The sequence below is a fragment of the Callospermophilus lateralis genome, chromosome 1 (assembly GCF_048772815.1).
Source record: "Callospermophilus lateralis isolate mCalLat2 chromosome 1, mCalLat2.hap1, whole genome shotgun sequence".
Classification (NCBI taxonomy): Eukaryota; Metazoa; Chordata; class Mammalia; order Rodentia; family Sciuridae; genus Callospermophilus; species Callospermophilus lateralis.
The window spans coordinates 216,160,545-216,179,945 of record NC_135305.1 but is presented as its reverse complement, the minus strand read 5'-3'; the positions used below and the strand labels follow the sequence as shown (position 1 = coordinate 216,179,945).

General features: G+C 45.7%; 1 protein-coding gene across 1 annotated transcript in view; it reads right to left on the bottom strand.

Annotated features, from left to right (window-relative positions):
* Dnmt1 (DNA methyltransferase 1) overlaps positions 1–19,401 on the bottom strand; it is a 46,151-nt gene that overhangs the window by 8,008 nt on the left and 18,742 nt on the right. The window contains exons 11-28 of the mRNA XM_076849088.2: positions 18,508–18,542; positions 18,057–18,135; positions 15,344–15,378; positions 14,990–15,035; positions 14,817–14,897; positions 14,630–14,739; positions 11,562–11,680; positions 11,199–11,291; positions 9,996–10,147; positions 9,578–9,765; positions 9,295–9,478; positions 6,543–6,640; positions 6,208–6,355; positions 5,155–5,270; positions 4,792–4,996; positions 4,580–4,719; positions 2,507–2,680; positions 95–316 (exon numbers count right to left, since the gene is read on the bottom strand). Of these exons, the coding sequence (XP_076705203.1) occupies positions 95–316; positions 2,507–2,680; positions 4,580–4,719; positions 4,792–4,996; positions 5,155–5,270; positions 6,208–6,355; positions 6,543–6,640; positions 9,295–9,478; positions 9,578–9,765; positions 9,996–10,147; positions 11,199–11,291; positions 11,562–11,680; positions 14,630–14,739; positions 14,817–14,897; positions 14,990–15,035; positions 15,344–15,378; positions 18,057–18,135; positions 18,508–18,542 (2,225 nt within the window). The remainder of the gene's footprint in view (positions 1–94; positions 317–2,506; positions 2,681–4,579; positions 4,720–4,791; positions 4,997–5,154; positions 5,271–6,207; positions 6,356–6,542; positions 6,641–9,294; positions 9,479–9,577; positions 9,766–9,995; positions 10,148–11,198; positions 11,292–11,561; positions 11,681–14,629; positions 14,740–14,816; positions 14,898–14,989; positions 15,036–15,343; positions 15,379–18,056; positions 18,136–18,507; positions 18,543–19,401) is intronic.

Sequence of the window (19,401 nt, the reverse complement as noted above, 5' to 3'; positions counted from 1 at the left end):
GGTTTGACTGTACTATGTCAAGCACGACCTGGCTCCAGGTAGCATCTTCTAGAAGAGCCTGCAGCCTCTTGTAGAGGCAAAGACCTCCACTGACCTGTAGAACTTGTTCAGCCTGATCTTGATGTCTGACTCATTGGGCTTGCCATTGGTTTTCTTGGCACAGAAGATCTCTTTTATCCGGCCGATCCGGTAGGGCTCGGGGGCATCCAGGTTGCTGCCTTTGATGTAGTCAGAGTACTTTCGGTAGTGCTCTGGGTATAGATCCTCATCCACAGGCTCCTTCTTTGGGCGTTTCACAGGGCTGGACAGCTTGATGCTGCAGAGAATCAACAATCAGGGACAAATGAGTGTTTAAGCCAAGCAGTGATCAGCTTGGCAGGACTAAGCAGGAACCACCACCATTTCAGGTCCACAGCTTCTCGGCTACTGCAGTAAGGTGCCCTCGGGTCTGCATCAAGACAGACTCTCGTTCAGTTTTATCCACTACACAAAAATTGCTAACTCCCCTCCTGCCTCCTAGGCATGGGGTATTTTGTACTTCTTGGTAAGTGATAAGCTCCAATTAATGAGCACGAGCAGAAGTGACACAGGAACACTCAGCTACCGTGGGCATGTCCAGCGTGCTTCTTGGGAAGAGACTAGCAACTTCAAGGAGATGGCTCTGACAGCCCAGGGACCGAGTGATCCAACAGCCAAGCCCCTTGGGACAAACATCCCCACCTCCTAAGAGTCAGAGAAAGTGTTGTGGTGTGCCGATTTGTGAATGGTCACTATGGCATGACCTATGCCATCCCAACTGAAACACGTGACCTAGGAGCAGTGTTGGAGGCCCAGGGAAGGCACAGGACCTGGTCAACTCCAGTTTGGTCCAACACCCATGGTAAAGCCAGCTGCTATTGCTCTGGACAGCAGCTGCCTCGCCTTCCCCACTAGGTCCCTCTGTCTGCTGGGCTCCCAGGGAGCCTCAGTGCTGTGCTTGGCCTATCTGATGCGTCAGGAGCACTGGGCAGAAAGCACAACAGGGAGGCCACCCCTCCACCCCAGGACAACCAGTGCCTGAGGGGTGACACAGCCGAAAGACACCAAAGCTGGAGGCACCCTGCTTCCTGTATCCCTTAGCTCAGTGACTGAACTAAGGCTGGGGAGCAGGTTTCCAGTAGAATTCTAGGGAAATGAAACTAGAAATCCGGGAATTGAACTAAGTTCAGAAAGTGTTGGTTTTAATTCCAATCATGCGACTCTTGAGACAAGGAAAGGATCACATGTGGGAATTACCTATGGCTTTGACTTCTTCCCTGGAGAGTCTCAACCCTCCTACAGATGAGAGATCTTCTGAAGCAAGGAACTCATGCACACCACACCAGTACCATAAACCAGGCCCTGGGCAAAGCCCCAAACTCAATCCCCAGAGACCCTGCAGGAGAGGTGCACTCTGCCATCATGCAGTGGCAAACAAGAAGAGGCCTTAGGGCTGGTCAGAGCTGGAGAGGACCCCAGGTGAGTGCAGCACTCTCAGCCTCTTACAAAGTCACAGCTTCACTCTGGTAATTCAAACGTTAAGGTCCCCCAGAGGCTTCTATGTCAAAGGCTTGGTCCCTGGGGGCACTCTTTAGAGATCCTTAGGTCACTGGGCTTTGCCCTTGAAGGGAATTATGAGACCCAGCTTCTTTCTCTTTTCCTTTTCTGCTTCCTGCCCATGGAGAGAAGTTGGTTTCACCATGTGCTCCCTACCACTGATGGCCATCCAGCACCCTCAGAGATCCAAAGCAATGGGCTCTCTGGGTCTTGTACTAGAACCCTCCACAGCTGAGGCAAAACACATCTTCTCTGTGTGAGTTACCGTATTTCATCACAGTTGTTGCCACCACATTAAAGTATATTCAGACACGCTGCATCCTAATCTTGCTCTAAGGACAGTTTAGTAATGAACGACTTAAGTCATAGTGACAATGTTAAAATCTTCACATAACAGCTGTACCCCACTTTCTTGTAAGAATATTTGGCATAAAATTTGCAATGAATGCTGGAATTGTAGCTCAGGGTAGAGCAATTGGCTAGCATGTGTGAGGCACTGGGTATGATTCTCAGATCGCGTCTAAACAAACAGTAAAGTGGCAACCAAGAAGAGGCCTCAGGGATAGTCAGAGCTGGAGAGGGACCCCAGGTGAGTGCATTTGTGATCTTCCTGCCTCAGCCTCCTGAGTAGATGGGATTATGTACATGCACCATCACACCTAGTCCAACATTATTCTTAAATAAGTCCTTAAAATTGACAACTAGAAGATATTAAAAAAATCTGATGACTGTAGAGTGAAACACGGAGGTCACCTTGGGCATTTTATTATAGTAATGGAAACTCAACTAACTGCTCAGGGGAACTGCAACCCTTCTAATGGACAGTGGTGACCACAGATGCTAATGGGAGTAGTGGGGCAGTGTCTAGTACTGAGGGATGGGGGGGAAGCTATGAGGGATCCATGCCTGGCAAAGATGGGTACTCACTCACTTGAATGTGAAGGCGTCAGGAAGCAGGTACACGCCGTCGCCCACCCTATACAGGATGCCATTCTTGGTGGCAGAGCTGTAGAGAATTTTGCTGTCCAGGTCGACGAGCTGCTCCAGAGCCCTGGGAATTTCTTTCTGCCTCATTTCGGCCAGTCGGGCACAGCTTGCACAGAACCTGCAGTGAAGGCAGAAATGTGGCCGTGGACTGACTGGCAGAGATTATGCAGCCACCACCCCCAGTCTAATCCAGAGACTGGTAACCACGTGGGGAATCACAGATGGGGACGTCTAAAGGAACTGCTTTCTCATACTTATGGTCACACTTTGAAGGTATTTATTTGGGATCAGGGCCTAGAGAGACACCTTGAGAAAATGACAAGGCAATCCCACTTTTGGGCCATCAATACAGAAACTGGAATATGGTAAACACCACCCAAGTAAGCATGTAAAAGTGGCTCAGTGAGGCGCTCAAACCAGAGGTGCCTCATCCTGCTCTCCCCATAAAGGCTGAAAGGGTGAGAAAAATCCAACAATTTTTTTGATACTGGGCCTCACATGTTAGGCAAGTGCTCTATCACTAAGCTACGTTCTCAGCCCTTTCATTTTATTTGTTTCTTGAATTTGGGATCTTCCTGCCTCAGCATCCCGAGTAGATGGGATTATGAACATGCACCATCACACTTAGTCCAACATTAAGGACTTATTTAAGAATAAAGAGCTGAAGACAGCCTTAAAAATAAATATCAAGGGGCCAGGTGGGTGGTGTGTGTCTGTAATCCCTATGACTTGGGAGTCTGATGAAGGAGGATCTCAAGTTTGAGGCCAGTCTCAGCAACTTAAGGAGGCTCTAAGCAATTTAATGAGACCCTATCAATAAGAAATAAAAGGGCTGGGGAATGGAGCTCAATGGTAGAACACCCCTGGGTTCAATGCCTAGTACAAAAAAAAACCAAAAAAAAAAAAAAAAAAACCAAAAAAAAACAAACCACCCCCAAAGGAAACTGGAGGTATAGCCGGGTGGCAGGGCACATGCTTCCCAAATGCAAAGCCCTGGGTTCCATCTCCAGCACCACATACAAAATTTGAAACAAGCCAAAAAGCCAGCAAACTGATGAGAACGCAGAAAGCTCTAAGCAAGCTCTTCTTGCCTTTGCCCCATCACCTGTACTGCAGTATATGAATGGTCCAACTCGAGACGATTCAGCTTTGCGATGGTGAAGCAATGTATGTTCAATAGAAACTGCACTTCAGATTTTTAAATTTGATCCCTCCCTGGGTTAGCCACAAGCAGCATGATCCTCTTGTGATCTGAGAGCCACGTGGTTCTCAGACAACATGACCACAACGGGAAATAACCAATATTTTACAGAGTGCTCTGTTGTGGCAATTCTGGATAGATATAAAAGCAAACTGCCCAAGATAGTCAACAGTTGAGGCACAGCAGCAGCTTTTTGTTCATGTGCGAGAAAAATTAGAAGAAAAGCCCAGGGCACTACTTTTTTTTTTTTTTTTTTTAAATACCCGGCCAAGTGTGGTGGCACACACCCTTAATCCTAGCAACTTGGGAGGCTGAAGCGAAATAGCCAAGTTTGAGGCCAGCCTCAGCAACTCAGCAAGACCCTGTCTCAAAATAAGTATGGAAATGTAGCTCAGTGGTTGAACACAGGGCGCCCTTATCTCCAGAAACAGAAAAAAAAAAAAAAAAAAAAAAAATCCCTAGATAGCTACCCACTAGTTAGTATAAAATGGTATAAAAGATCTTGTTTACAGGAGAAAATACCCAAGTCATACAACTTTGTACCACACTGAGCAACGCATGAGTAGGAGGACACATCGGGCTCCTGGGAGGAAAAACTCTAAGGTAGCTAGCTGCAGGTCACCATAAATGTCAAACCTTTCTGGTTGTCAGAAAGGTTTGGTCAGCAAGGAACCCAATGGAGAGGGAGCAAGCCCACCATACAGGAGCACCTGGGATACTAGAGGGACTGGCATGGAGTAGGGGGGCAGATATTGTCCTCAAGTAGCAGGACAAGGCCATGGGGAGGGAACCACCAAAGCCACTCCTAACACTCACTTGAACTTGTTGTCCTCTGTTGGCTGGGTCTTGGGAGGGGACTCAAATCTTGCATAGTCTTGATCGTACCAGAACTGGTAGAAATAGGTCTTTCCATCATCATGGTCCCCTGGCAGCATGGACTCTGGATCCATACCTCCCTTTGGGGATAGGAATGTGTGTCAGCAACAACCTCCACAGAAAGAAAGGGGTGCAGGGGCAGGGGCACTCACCTCCATTGCCCAGTTTTCCGAGGGAGCTTTATGAATGACCTTGACTTTGCTGTGGATGTAGGAAAGCTGCATGTCCTCACACTCATCCACCAGGAACAGCTCCAGGGGGTCTGATGTGGCCCCAAGGACCGTGTCTGTCCCAGCACAAAACCAGTGAGCGTGGAACATCTGCCCATTGCCGTTGTCCTCCCACAGTGCCGTGACCCTGGAGTCAGAAGACAGGATATGGAGAAAGATCTGATCTACAATCAGAAGCTTAACGGAGTCCCCTCCGGGAACTGGGGGCTTTGGGTTTTACTCTGGCTCAACAGGTACCTCCTACTTGTTTGTGAGTATGCTAAAGACAAGCAGAAGGATACACACCTTGCTAGATACAGAGGTTTTGAGGAGTCATCTGGAATGACAGAGACACAGTCCCCCACCTCCAGAGTTTCCGCGTCAATGCACACCTGACGATAGTAACTCTTCTTCCCATCAGTCTGGAACAAGATGAAGTTCAAATAAGGGTCATCTCCAGGGTCCTTGCTAGGCCTCACCTCTGTGTTCCTCTGGAAATCTTAGACCAAAACATGACTCGGTGCAGGGGATGTGGCTCAGTGACAGAGCACATGCTTAGCATGTGCTTGGTTCAATCCCCAACACCCCTCAAAAAAAGTTAAAAACATAGGCTAGGGATACAGCTCAGTTGCAGTTGGTAGAGTGCTCACCAAGCATGCAAAGGCCCTGGATTCAATCTCCTAATCTTAGTGGCTCACAAGGCTGTCAGGAGGATTTTGAGTTCAAAGCCAGCCTCAGCAACTTAGTGAGGCACTAAGTTACTCAGAGAGACCCTGTCTCTAAATAAAGTACAAAAAAGGGCTGGGGATGTAATTCAGTGGTTAATGCTCCTGGGTTGAATCCCTAGTACAACAACAACAAAAAAACTAAAACATACTCAATCCCCAGCACCAACACCAAAAAAAAAAAAAAAAAAAGTTAAAATTCCAACTCATGGGTTGGGGCTGTAGCTCAGTGGCCTTGCACATGTGAAGCACTGGGTTCAATCCTTAGCACCAAGTAAAAATAAACAAAATAAAGGTATGCTGTCCATATACAACTACAAAAAACAAACAAACAAACAACAACAACAAAAAAAAACTCCTCACAATTTCATTCAAAAATCACGAGCTTGGACTGGGGGTACAGCTCATAGAACACTTGCCTAAAACACATGAAGCCCTGGGTTGAATTCCTAGCACCACGAGGTGGAGGGTAGAGGGTGGAGACAAAGCCCCTCTGGAGCTAGGCCACTGCAGCTCCTTATGTAGCACACAGGTTCTTGGCCCCAGGGTCCAGGCTACCACGAGGGAAATTATCAGACCACTTGTTCCTCAGGAGCCCGCGGTAACTCAAAGGAGAGTCTGATCTGAGGATTACCTTGACGGCCTCCCCAACCCAAGAGATCCGATCTTTGTTCTGTTTCTTTTTCTTCCCTTGATGCATTTTTTTGGGTGATGGCACCTCTGGGATGTCGTCGTCAACTTCTTCATCATCATCTGCCTCCTTCATTGCCATATTGGGACACCTGCAAAGTCACTTGTTGTAAGGACCTCTCTATGAGGAGTCAAACTAACAGAGGCTGTTGTAGTCTGGGAGCAGGGACCAGTCTGGGATGACCCTAGACACAGGACTCCTGCCTGCTCTACACCAGGCAGGCCCTTCTGCACAGCACACCTGCACCAGCTGCCATGAGAACAGGTGGCCCAACCTACCTCCTCTTTAGACAAGCTTGCTTGCTCCGTCCACTGCCACCAAATTTAACCATGTCCTTACAGGCTTTGCACTTTCCACACTCAGGCTGTTGGCAAACCTGAAAAATATCATTAAAAAGGCAAATGAAGAGCTGGGGCTGGAGCTCAGAGGCAGAGCACTCTCCTGGCATGCGTGAGGCAGTGGGTTCGATCCTCAGCACCACATAAAAGTTATTGTGTCCACCTATAATTAAAAAAAAGAAAAAAAGCAAATGAAGCCAGGCGCCATGGCGCACACCTGTGATCCCAGAGGCTTGGGAGGCTGAGGCAGGAGGATTGTGAGTCCAAAACTAGCCTCAGCAACAGTGAGGTGCTAAGCAACTCAGTGAGACCCCATCTTTAATACATAAAAGGGCTGAGGGTGTGGCTCAGTGGTCAAGTACTCCACCCCCGCAAAAAAAAAAAAAAAAAAAAAAGGCAAATCAACTGGCGATAAGGAACCAATCATTTCTGGTGAGTTTGTTTTAAAAAACACATTTAACATTATAGGAGGAATGACAAAAGTTAAAAACAAGATAGCATTCCAGATTAGCAAGGATTATTAAGCAGCCAGACAGGTGGCATGGGAAAGGCACCACTCAGAAGACAAATTGCTAAAACCACCTTGGAGAACAATTTCCAGGTAAGTGCACACCACACCCTGGCCACTCTACCTCCAAGACGACACTCACAGGAGCCTTGCTCAAGGATATCATTTGTAATACTGAGAAGCTGACCATCACTGAGGAATAAGTTGGGATATTCATAAATGAACTGCAGTGGGCTCTCTACATCTGTGAGTTCCACATCATGGTCCAAGCAGCCACAGATTAAAATATTTGAAAAAACAAAAACAAAAAAAAAAAAAACAGCACACTATAGGGACCTTTTCTTGCCATTACTCCCTAAACAATACAATATAAAAAAACATTTCCAGGTGGGCATAGCGGTACATGTATGTAATCCCAACTGCTCAGGAGGCTGAGGCAGGAGGATGGCAAGTTCAAACCCAGCCTCAGTAACCTAGGGAGATGCCATCTCAAAAGGGCCAGGCACATAGCACAGCAGGAAAGGCTTGTTGAACAAGCCTGTGTACCATTCCCAGCAGTGCATTTCCATAGTGCTTACATGATATCTGATACTATAAGTGATCTAGAGTTGATTTAAAGTCCCCACAAAGAGGGACTGGGTTTGTAGCTCAGTGGTGCTTGCCTTGCACATGTTGAGGCACTGTGTTCAATCCTCAGCACCAAGTTAAAAAAAAAAGTATTGTGTCCATCTACAACTAAGTTAAAAATAAAGTGTACAAAGGATATTTGGAGTCTATGTGCATATACTATGCCATCATATAGGAGACTAAAACAAGGATTTGTGTTCAAGGGGTGTCTTGGAACCAATACCCCACAGTTAGAGATAGCTGTATGCACACCTGTATCCAGCAACTCTGCTTCTAAGAGAAACTCAAGAATTTTTGCTCCAGGATGTTGCTGCAGCATTACAACATTAATGTCATGGAGGAGTCCGTTGAAAACAGTTATGATGAGTTAACTATCTCTGTTAACACATATCAGTTGCATACAATTGCAGTTATATTACAAGACTTCAAAAGTAATAATCATTGGAATCATGCATGCAACAAGAATGGTGAAGATGTGCAAACCCCTGCCAAGGGCTGCTGCTGAGGAAGACAGGCAGAGCTGTGAGCCAGCGTGAAGCATAAGTGGCAGCTCTTTAAAGGCAGAGGTGCAGTAGCTGCCTCAAAGAAACTATAAAACATTCCAAAATATGTGCTCTCTGGGCCATAGAATTTGGGGGTTAATTTCTCTACAGTAAATACAGTTGTCTCTTGGTATCTGCAGAATCTGGGACTTGCCCTAAATAGTCAAAAACAAAAAGATGCTCAAGTCCTTTATACAAAATGGGTATTTACTTGGAATAAATGTGCATCCTCCCACTTTAAATCATCTCTAGGTGTAGAATCCCTAACACAATGGAAGTAGTATGTACAGAATTGTCACCATAATCGCTTAGGGAAAAGCCCGTTTGCATTCAGCTCAGATGCAATCTTTCTGAATACTTTTGATCAGCGATTAGTTCACTACAAGATGTGGAACCCATGAATACAGAGACACAACTACATATGTAAAAAAAAAAAAAAAAAAAAAAAAATCAAAGAGGTCTCTTACGGGGGCTGGGGATGTGGCTCAAGTGGTAGCGTGCTTGCCTGGCATGAGTGCGGCCCACATTTGATCCTCAGCACCACATACAAAAAAAGATGTTATGTCCACCGAAAACTAAAAATATTAAAAAATTCTCTCTCTCTCAAAAAAAAAAAAGAGGTCTCTTATGACCTCCAATTAAGTTGAATCAAGCACCTACTTTGGCAGGAAGTTTGAGACAGGTGGCTCCTGGGAATGGCCTCTCTCTCTCTCGTCTATGGGTGGTAGCTGCTATCTCAGTGACCACAGGGAGCCTATAGACTCGCATGAGGAAGTGCAGGAAGACCGAAGGCCCCCAGGAGGCCAGGCTCTCCAGTGACAGTGGCTTACTGTCATGCTTCAGACTGTTCTATGCAACATGCAGGTTCTCCCCCAGACCACTCTTTCCCCACAATTCTTCTGTAGGGGTCACATTTGAGCAGTAAGTCTTGAGGCACAAAGACAGGAGCTGCACAGGGATGTGGCTGGGACCTGGGCCAGCTCAGGGGGACCAGAATGCAGCTCAGGTGGATTACCTCGCAGACGCCACACCGTCGGCGTTTAAAGGCGTTCTCTTTGTCCTCCCTGTCATCCTTTTCGATCTGCTCTGCGAAGAAAGTGTCAAAGATCTGGTAGACTAGTTTGGTGGTGGTGGCTTTTGTGGGTCCTTTATCCTTCTCCTTGGCAGGATGCCTGATGGTCTGACGTCTTTCAGCTCGCCTAAGGGAGAAGCGTCTACCATTTTATGTGACCGGGACACTGGACACAGGAAACTGTCCCGGTCTCAGCTTCTCACTTCAATTCCCGCTACACCCTTACCTTTGTCCCAGGGTGACCCCTGCCAACTTGATGAGGTCTCTCATACAGGGGGTCAGGAAGATGGGCTGCTCGTCACTGTCCTTGGCATCATCATAACTCTCTACCTGGCTCACCACAAACTGGGCGTGTCGAAGGAGAGAATCCTCTGTGAACCGATTCAAGTTGATTGTAGAAGGGGGAACCGTGGTCTTGGAAAAAGATAAGAAAGGCAGATGTTTCCGACTTTTTTTGTGGTGCAGGGGATGGAAGCCAGGTCCCTGCACACACTAGGTCAGCACTCTAGCCCCAGCCCTGGTATCCTCATAAAACCAACAGGCAGCTTCTGCCGATTCTGGAAGTGGATGTGAGTGTTCAAGCAACGACCACAGTGGGTACGAACTGGACTGAACCCAGATGATGCAGACCACAATCCTCTTACCTCAATCTTGTTGATCAGGTCTTCATAGGTCGCATCAGGATTGCCCTGGAGGAATTCCACTACTATCTTGCTGATGTAGATTTTCTCCTGCATCAGCCCAAATATTGGGGCATACTCTGGGCTGGGTTCCATTAGAATGTATTCGGCAAATGCTGGCAGGAACACATGATTTTGTTAAAAACAAAACGGAATGATCAAATTGAGGTAATTATCAGCACCTCCATCTCAAACACTTATTTCTTTGCAAAGATGTTCTTTTTATTTCATTTGGTTTTCAAGAGATGGGAACCTAGCAATGTTGCCCAAGCTTGGGCAACTGACCCTTCCTGCTTCAGTCTCCCATGTAGCTCAAACTATAGGTGTGTGCCATCATACCTGGAATGTGACATTTTAAAAGAGCAGTTTAAACCTGATGGCACTTACACTGGGAAAAGGGCAGTAATACAGTGTAAAAGTCATTCCACATCCAAATAAAAACGTATAACACATCAGCTCATCCTAAAGAGGCTTGTCTGGGCCAGCTAGAGAATGAAGATGAGCTAAGATGGAGTTCGGTGAGCTTGTTCCTGGTTTCTGGAGTGTGGTTTGGATTTGAGTTGCCAGAGTAAGACTTGTAGTCAGGCACAGTGACAATGCCTGTAATCCCAGCAACCCGGGAGGCCAAGGTCCTATGCAACTTAGCACGAACCTGTCTTAAAACAAAGGGCTAAGGATGTGACTTGGAGTAGAGCCCCTCTGGTTTCAATCCCCACTACGGAAAAAAAGAATAAGACCTGCCTTTAAAACTAGAGGGGCAAGCCAGATGCAGTGGTGCATGTCTGTAATCCCAGTGGCTTGGGAGGCTGAGGCAGGAGGATCAAGAGTTCAAAGCCAGCCTCAGCAACTTAGCAAGGCCCTAAGCAACTCAGTGAGACCCTGTCTCTAAATGAAATACAAAATAGGGCTGGAGATATGGCTCAGTGGTCGAGTGATCCCGGGTTCAATCTCCGGTACCAAAAAAACCCAAAAACTAGAGGGCCAGTTCCAAGGCCAGAGATTAACATGAGAGGCCAGAGATAACATGATGCAGATAAACGAGCCATGGTTGAGCAGGGCTCTCCAAGCCTGCCAAGACTTTCTACTAGAGTCCAATCAACCCCCAGGAAGGGCAAGAGCCAAGGCCGCTTCAGATTCAGAACATCCTGAGATTGGTCCGACACTTACAGGTGCTGAAGCCGATGAGTGCCTTTTCACCTCCATCAAAGCCAGTGATCCACCATTCATTAATGGGGCCAAGATTCTTGCCATTAACACCACCTGTGAGAGGAAGAAGTTTTCCAATAGGAAACTAAATAAGCACACTGACTCATAGGACCCAAGAAAACTATGTGAAGCTCTAAGGGCCCAGCTCAGTTGATGTTTCTTATTAGCTGGGAGCACAGTCCTCATCAAGGTGACTTTGCTTTCACTGGCAGAGATCCAAACTAACTGTAAGGGGCAGCAGTTCAGTGGACTATTGCTTTGAAGTGTTTCGCATTTGGTTTTAAACCATCACACCCAAACACAACCCTGAATCATAACACCTACCTTCAAGAGACGGATTATCTTCATAGATTGGTTTTGCTGTACCAGAAAAGAGAAGTTCCACATTCTTCTCGATGAGGCCAGTGTCAATCGGGCACAGGTGACCTCGCTTACAGTACACACTATGGGCAATAAAGGGAGGCTCAACAGATGACCAGGGAAGGCAGGTCATCACTTACGATTAGAATCGGGCATAAGGCAATGGACAAGTACTAGACTTGGTTATCTTTTTGGCTGCCAGAACATAAGATTAGTACCATGTTCTATCACCCATGGCATCTATCCAATCCCCTGACCCATGTCAAAGTGACGCTGAGGTGAGACAGTGGGAAACTGGGTATGGTATGCATGCCTCTAATTCCAGCAACTCAAGAGGGTGAAGGAGGACAATTGCAAGTTTAAGTCCACCCTCAGCAATTTCATGAGGCTTGGCTCAAAATGAATAAAGGACTGGGGATGTAGCTCAGTGGTGAAGTTCCCTGGGTTCCATCCCTAGTACAAAAAAAAAAAAAAAAAAAGACTGACAGTGGGAGAAACACTGGCTTCTAGAACAGACTACTCACTCGCCACACTGCACAATGACCCATCTAGCTCTAAAACATTTCCATTACCCAAAATAAAACCTTGTACCCATTAAGCTGTCGCTCTCTATTCCCTCAAATCCTTAGAAATTGCAATTTACTTTATTCCTATAGATTTACCTATTCAGGATGTTTTGTACTATATATAGTCAATTTGGGTTATGTGAATCACTTCACCAAGAAAATTAAGCTGGGCATGATGGTCAGGCATGTAATCCCAGCCTCCTGGGAGACTGAGGCAGGAGGATCACAAGTACAAAGCCAGCCTCAGCAACTTAGAGACACCCTATCTCAAAATAATAAAAAATACTGGGGATATAGCTCAGCAATATAGTACACCCAGGTTCAATTCCTGCTACCAAAAACAAAAATTCCACAACTTAAAGCAGGTTATAGAACAGATGAAAAGGGAGAATGTGTCATGTAGGGAATGCCTTGTGCCTCTTGTTGGGGGGTTCAATCTCAACCATAAAATGGGCATCCACATTTCTGCTCAGACACCCCTTGACATTTAGGGGCAAGTTATTCCGTAAGTGAGGAATCAGAAGAGGACAAACTTCAAAACTTTATTTGCAGTGCTGGGACTTAAACAGAGCATCCGCTTGGCATGCTGGATCCTATACCACCGAGCTCCACCTCAGCCTCTCCCAATATTTCTGCAGTCCTAGAGACTGGCCCCGCCTTGCATATGCCAGGGCTCTACCACTGAGCTACGCCCCAGTCAGAACTACCGCTTGAGCCACATTCCCAGCCCCAGTCAGAACTTTTTAAGTAATAAAAAACTAAACACCCAGAATTGAGCCTGGCCCCCATGCCAGGTACCATGGACAGACTCCACAATCCCTCCCTCAGGACTTAAGATCCAGTGGAAAGACATGGACAGAATGTATCAAAGGAGGGCCACAGGAGGGAAAGATCAGTGCCTGGCCTGACAGGGTCTCTCTCCATAGAGGCAACATTGGAGAGGACTTCGTCTCCAGGCAGGGATAAAACCCAGACTCACAGGCTGGACCCTGCCTGTTACTTGTTTCCATCACATGCAGAGTCCCTTAACAACCCAGGCAGTCTGGTTCCAGGGAAGCATGTCCTCAGTACCACCCCAACAAGAACAGGTTGACAGAAACCCCTGACTGCAGCAGACAGCAGGGCATTCAAGCCTGCACTAGCCCCTACCCTAGATGACAAACTGTCCGTCTAAACTGTCAACATCTGGGGCTCCTCCAGCTGAGGGACATGGGACCAATAAGCAGAAGCACATGAGGTGCGAGAGAAAAGGATGACAACAGTGTTGGAACTCACCGCATCAGGGGGGTGCTGCTCATACTTGAGGTCAACATCATAAGGAGGCCCTCAGGCCCAACCCTACGCTGTGTCTGCCCCAGCAGGCTTCACTCAAGCCCACCAGAGATCTGGTGCCCTACTTTGGGCCTGGCCCTGAGGCTTGCTGGAAGCCAGACAGCCTCTTGATGTGGATCAGGATCACAGTGGTTGGGAAGGAGAAGGGGAGGAGGCATGTCAACCACAGAAGGCATGTGGAGTGAGGCTGCACGTAAATGAATCTTGTCCAAGCCAGCAGGAGAATCCCATCCTGGGAAGGGGTGTGGTTCCAGGAGCTATGTCCACCTAGGACTTCTAATGGGTACTCCTGAGGGGCTCCCCACCACCAGAAATAGGCTCCAAGGCCTGGGCCCCATTGCCATGTAGGCCATACCAGACTAACACCCTCCACAGCCAGCACAGGCCCATCCGAGCCCTTAGGCACGCCACCTCCACCCCAGCTCTCCCCAGAGTTCTCTTGTGACCAAGGAGCTTACTCAAGGTATCACCCTCTAAACAGAGGATCTTTCTCCCACCTGTGTTCAACAGGCTTTGAAATTTGTCATAGTTGATACAGTTTGAGAGAACATCACTAATCCAAAATCCCAAAACACTGAGCATCAACACGACACAAGTGGAAATGTGCACCCCTGACCCTGTGTAAAGCAGATGCACTGAAATGCCTGCCATATAAAACATGTGAAACAAGTGAATGTCATGTTTAAGTTTGGGCCCCATCCAAGAAATCTCATGTACATGTAAATATTCTAAATAAATAAATAAATAAAATAGAAATCTAACACTTCTGACCAAGTGTTTCAGATAGGGAATGTTCAACCTATACCCAGCAGGTGTCACTTATATTGTCTCATGAAGGCTAGGACTTAATAGGACCTAGATCAGCACCCAGCACAGAGCTGACCTTCAAGATGGATACAGACTGCAGACTTAATATGTAGAGATGTTAAGAATCAAAATACAAAACTGATATACCTGGGCAAGGTCTACTATACCTCCACCAGCTTTGTGCTCTTACCCACAAATGGTTAGCAGCTTGAGAAACGTTGCAGGTTAGGTGTTAAGGACTTCTCCAGGATAGCAAGAACTTGAATGATTTCAGAGACATGACTTAATATAATGAAGCAAACACCCACATGCAAGCACATCAGTTACCTGAAGTATGTCAGTTTGTGTTGGGGAAGATCTTCGTAACTCCCAAAGCCAGATCCATTTTCATCAAAGATGGACAGTTTCTCATTTGTCAACATCTGGGGCTCTTCCAGCTGAGGGACATGGGACGAATAAGCAGAAGCACACAGGAGGTGTGAGAGAAAAGGGTGACAAAAGTGCTGGAACTTACCGCATCAGAGGGGTGCTGCTCATACTTGAGGTCAACATCATCCAGGAACTGCCCGCATTCATTGCACTTGGGTGGCTGAACCTGTGGGAACAGGAACAGAAATGGCCTCAGAGGCAGAGGGAGCAACCCTCACGGCACCACAGCACCTGCCTCATTCCCACGTGTATGTTTACCTTGGGGTTCAAAAGGGTTTTGTTCCGAGTCATTTTTTTCTCAGCTCTGGGAATAAAGCACAAAACTGATTGCACTTTAATCAATTCAGAATATATCAAAATCCACCCTGTCAGACTGAAGCCTAATCCACCCCCCAACCACAGACACCAGCTGCCATAGTAACTGAGGAGGCACCAGGTCACAAGTGGTTCTTTACTGCCTAGAGGAATCCTGTTCCAGCCTGCAGAACTGGAGTATCCTGGTCCCCAACCCAACTCAATGGCTAAGGTTGCTCCAGCAACTCAAAGCTACTTCCTTCTAGAAGAACTGTCTTAACATTATGATCTGCTTCATATAAACGAAAAAATTCTTACGGTTCTTTGGGTGTAGTTTTTCGTCTTTTTTCCTCCTAAATACAAGAGACAAAAGCAGAATAAAGAAAGAATTCTATATCTGGATGGGGCTTCCAAGTTGAGAATTCCATATATAATTATCAAAAAACTTATGCAATGGGGAAGAAAGTAATGAGAGGAACAGGAGATAAGACCCGACTCATCCCAGTGCCCAAATCTTACAAAAGTCTTATAACCAAAGACTTCCTTAGGAGTCCCAAGGAGCCAATTTAAGACAAATAAACCCTAGCTTTCTTGTACAAGTGGTATCTAGGAAAGTAGCTGAACTGTGTCCCCTCCAAATTCTAACGCTAACCCATTCAGCCTCAAGTTATTAATTCTGTGAATAATTCAGTAAAATTGACACAAGTATATTAAAATAGATTTAAAAGTCATAATCTAGAGCTTATATACCCTGAATTTTTTCCATATGTGAAGTAAAGAGTATTACATTCATATGCTCTTATCAGTCACCTATTACTCAAAATAGTAAAAAACAGTCCTTTAAAACATTTCAAAGTTAGCATAACTAGACTATTTGTTGCATAACTTACATTTTTCTAGGTGTTCTACTTCTGGAACTATGGGATGAAACAAGTTAAAACCCAATGGGGTGCCAACTATATTCAGGTTTTTTGGGGGGCAGCAGGGATTGAACTCAGGGGTACTCGACCACTGAGCCATATCCCCAGCCTTATTTTGTTTAGACACAGGATTTCACCGAGTTGCTTAGAGCCTTACTATTGCTGAGGCTGGCTTTGAACTCACAATCCTCTTGCCTTGGCCTTTGAGCTGCTGGGATTACAGGTGGGCACAACCATGCCTGGCCAGAGACATGGCTTTTAAGGAGGCAACTGAGGTTAAAGGTATGAGTGATGTCCTTATAAAGGGAAAGGGACACCAGAGCCCGCTCTTTAGGTGCCAGTCCAGAGGAAATCCACATGAACACAGTGAGGTGGCAGCTGTATGAACCAGAGAAGCCTCACTAGAGACTATCCCTGATACCTCCACCTTAACTTTTTACTTCTAGCCTCCAAACATGGAGCAAATATATGTCAGGTTTTTTTTTTTTTAAAAAAACATTCATTTTTTTAGTTATAGGTGGACACAATCTATTTTTATGTGGTGCTGAGGATCAAACCCAGTGCCTCATGCATGCTAGGTGAGTGCTCTACTTCTGAGCCACAGACCCAGCCCAAAGTCAGTCATGTGAGCTGCACAATGTGTTATGGCAGCCTGAGCAAACTCATCATAGGGAAATTTTTAGAGTGGGTTCAGGTAAGCCAGGTGTAGTAGCACACACCTTTGATCCCAGCAACTCAGGAAGCTGAGGCAAGAGAATCACAAGTTCAAGTCCAGCCTGGGTAATAATGTAGCAAGAGAGCCTAAAGATAAAATTGTTGAAAGGGCCAGCTATGTAGCTAAGAGGTAGAACTCCTGCCTAGCATGTGCAAGGTTCTGGGTTTAATCCCCAGTGCTGCCAAAAATAAGGCAAGCAAAGGACTTAGATTACTGCCACTTTGCAACTTTTGGCAAAAATCACGGTTGCAATAACAGTTCGAAACAGTGAAGACAGGGCTGGGTTTGTGGCTCAGTGGTAGAACACTTGCCTAGCATGTGAGCACTGGGTTTGATCCTCAGCACCACATAAAAATAAAGGTCCATCAACAACTAAAAAAAAAAAACCAAGCACACCCACTGAGGACTGCGTTTGATCCTCAACAATAGGGGGAAAAAAAAAAGATGAAAAGGTGAAGGGTCTTTATAATGGACGGATCAGGCTGATGCCATCTGAGCCCAGGACCAATCTCATCCTTGAGAGACCACTGTGCTTACCAAGGTGATACTGCAAGAAGCATATAGCACCACCTCCTAATAAGTTCTCTAAAGTAACAACCTGCATCTAGCCAAGCAGCCTGAAGGAGATAGGGCTGAAGAAGATAAAAACTGGTAAAATCTAGAACCCAGGACACTACAGATAAGAAAAATTTCTTAGTTAAGAAATTTGCAGATCAGGAAAACTAGAGGTTTAGGACAAATCTCAACCAAATACAATCCTGTATTGTATAACATCTTGACTGATGGACCCATGAGACCACCGTCTGTCACCTGCTGATGTGTCATAGCCATCTTAGTTTGTGTATGTACACTCATGTTCACACCATGACAAAATCATGTAAGGAATCATTTCCCAAAATATATCCCTGTCATTAAGCAATACATGATTGTACATTGTCTAGATCTTTGGGCATATGATTCAAACTCTAAAAATAAGAGACAACCAGGGAAATGCGAACACAGACTAGATATATTACCTGATGTATGATAACACCCTATGGTCATGTTTAAAATGAGCTCTTCCTTTGAGATTTCTCTTGTACTATGTCTAACTTATGCAACATCACGTAGGACAAGGTTTGGGTGAAAATAAACTTGCGTGGCCTTAGCTGCTATCTGCTGAAGACTGAGAATGAGTATGTAGAGATTTACTACCTTTGGTCTACTGGGTATGTTTGAATATTTTCATAATAAATGCAAGTTAAAAATTTTTTTGCATAGTGCTAGGAATTATATCCAGGATCTGGTACATGCTGGGTGAGTGCTTCACCCCCAATACCTAAATAAAATCCCATTTTTTAAACATTTAGTCAATGGACTTTATGAAATACAATGAGATTGAAAGCATGACCTTTACCTTTTCATCCTCATCTCTCTCAGAGATTTGTGGAGTTACTCGTTCAGGTTCTTTTTCGTCAGGTCTCCGTTTGGCAGCTCTGTTGGGTGGACAAATATGTATCAAATATTAGCTCAGAAAAACTTGTCAACTTGTGCCGAATGACAAAATAAGGCCTCCCTATTGAAAAGCAAAATGTTCATGGGGCTCTGAAGCAGACTGCTAACTTGTCACCCTAAAACAAGGCCCACAGAAGCCCCCACAGACGTGAGCCCTGAAGAAAGTGCTGGAAGTTGAGACACAACTGTGCCAGGTTCAGGAAAGGGTGGGCACAGGATGACTTGGCACCCAGCCCTGCGCATTGGCACTTTCTTTCCAACACCAACCATTCCCCATGACTCCTGTATCATCCCAGGTTCTAGAACAGAGGTTTTAATAACTGAGATGACAAACAAGCATTTTAGTTACTTACAGGTCTTTGGATTGACTTCTAGACCTCCTTTCATCCTAACAAGGAAAGGGGAGAGAGAAATAAAGAAGGAAAAAATTAGTTTGAGACAGATAGCAAGATGAAATTCGATACCAGAAAACAGGCTAAAGCCTTCTGCACTACAGAGCCAGAGAACAGGAACAGCACGGGCAGGACTACAGGGTCAAGATGAAGCTTCAAATATTTACTCCCCAGTTTCCCCAACCTACCAATAGGCAGGTACTAAAGAATCTTCTATAACACCCAACACATACCCCTGCAAACAAATTGCCTAGACCAGGGGTTGGTGACCTGCTTCTGTTAAGGGCCAGGTATTTTCAGTTTTGTAAGCTATGGGGTTTGTGTCACGACTATCCTTCCTGCCACTGTACCACAAGAGCAGCTGCAGAAAGTATGAATAAAGAGATGTGGCTGCATTCTAAGAAAGTTTACAAAAACAGGCAGTGGGCTGGATTTGGCCTGCTAGCCACACCCTGCCAACTTTTGTCCTAGGAGAGTTGAGTGTAAAGGGGAATTTGTGGACATTGTGCTGATGTTGTCCAGAAAGGCTAAAGTCCCACCAGTCCTCTGGTAAGTGGTTAAGACTTTTACAGACATTGGGATATAAGAAAAAAAAAAAAAAAAAAAAAGGAATAGAGTTTCAGAAAAGAAAAGATTGAGAAAAGGCAGAAATTCCAGGCCAGTGCAATGGAACACTACTAATTCTGGCAATGCAGGAGGCAGAGGCAAGCGGATCACAAATTCAAGGCCGGCCTGGGCAACTTAGCAAGACCCTGTCTCAAAACAATAAAAAAGGCTGGGGATGTAGCTCAGTGGTAAACTGCCTTGGATTCAATCCCTACTGCTAACAAAAAAAAGCAGAATTTCCCAACTCTG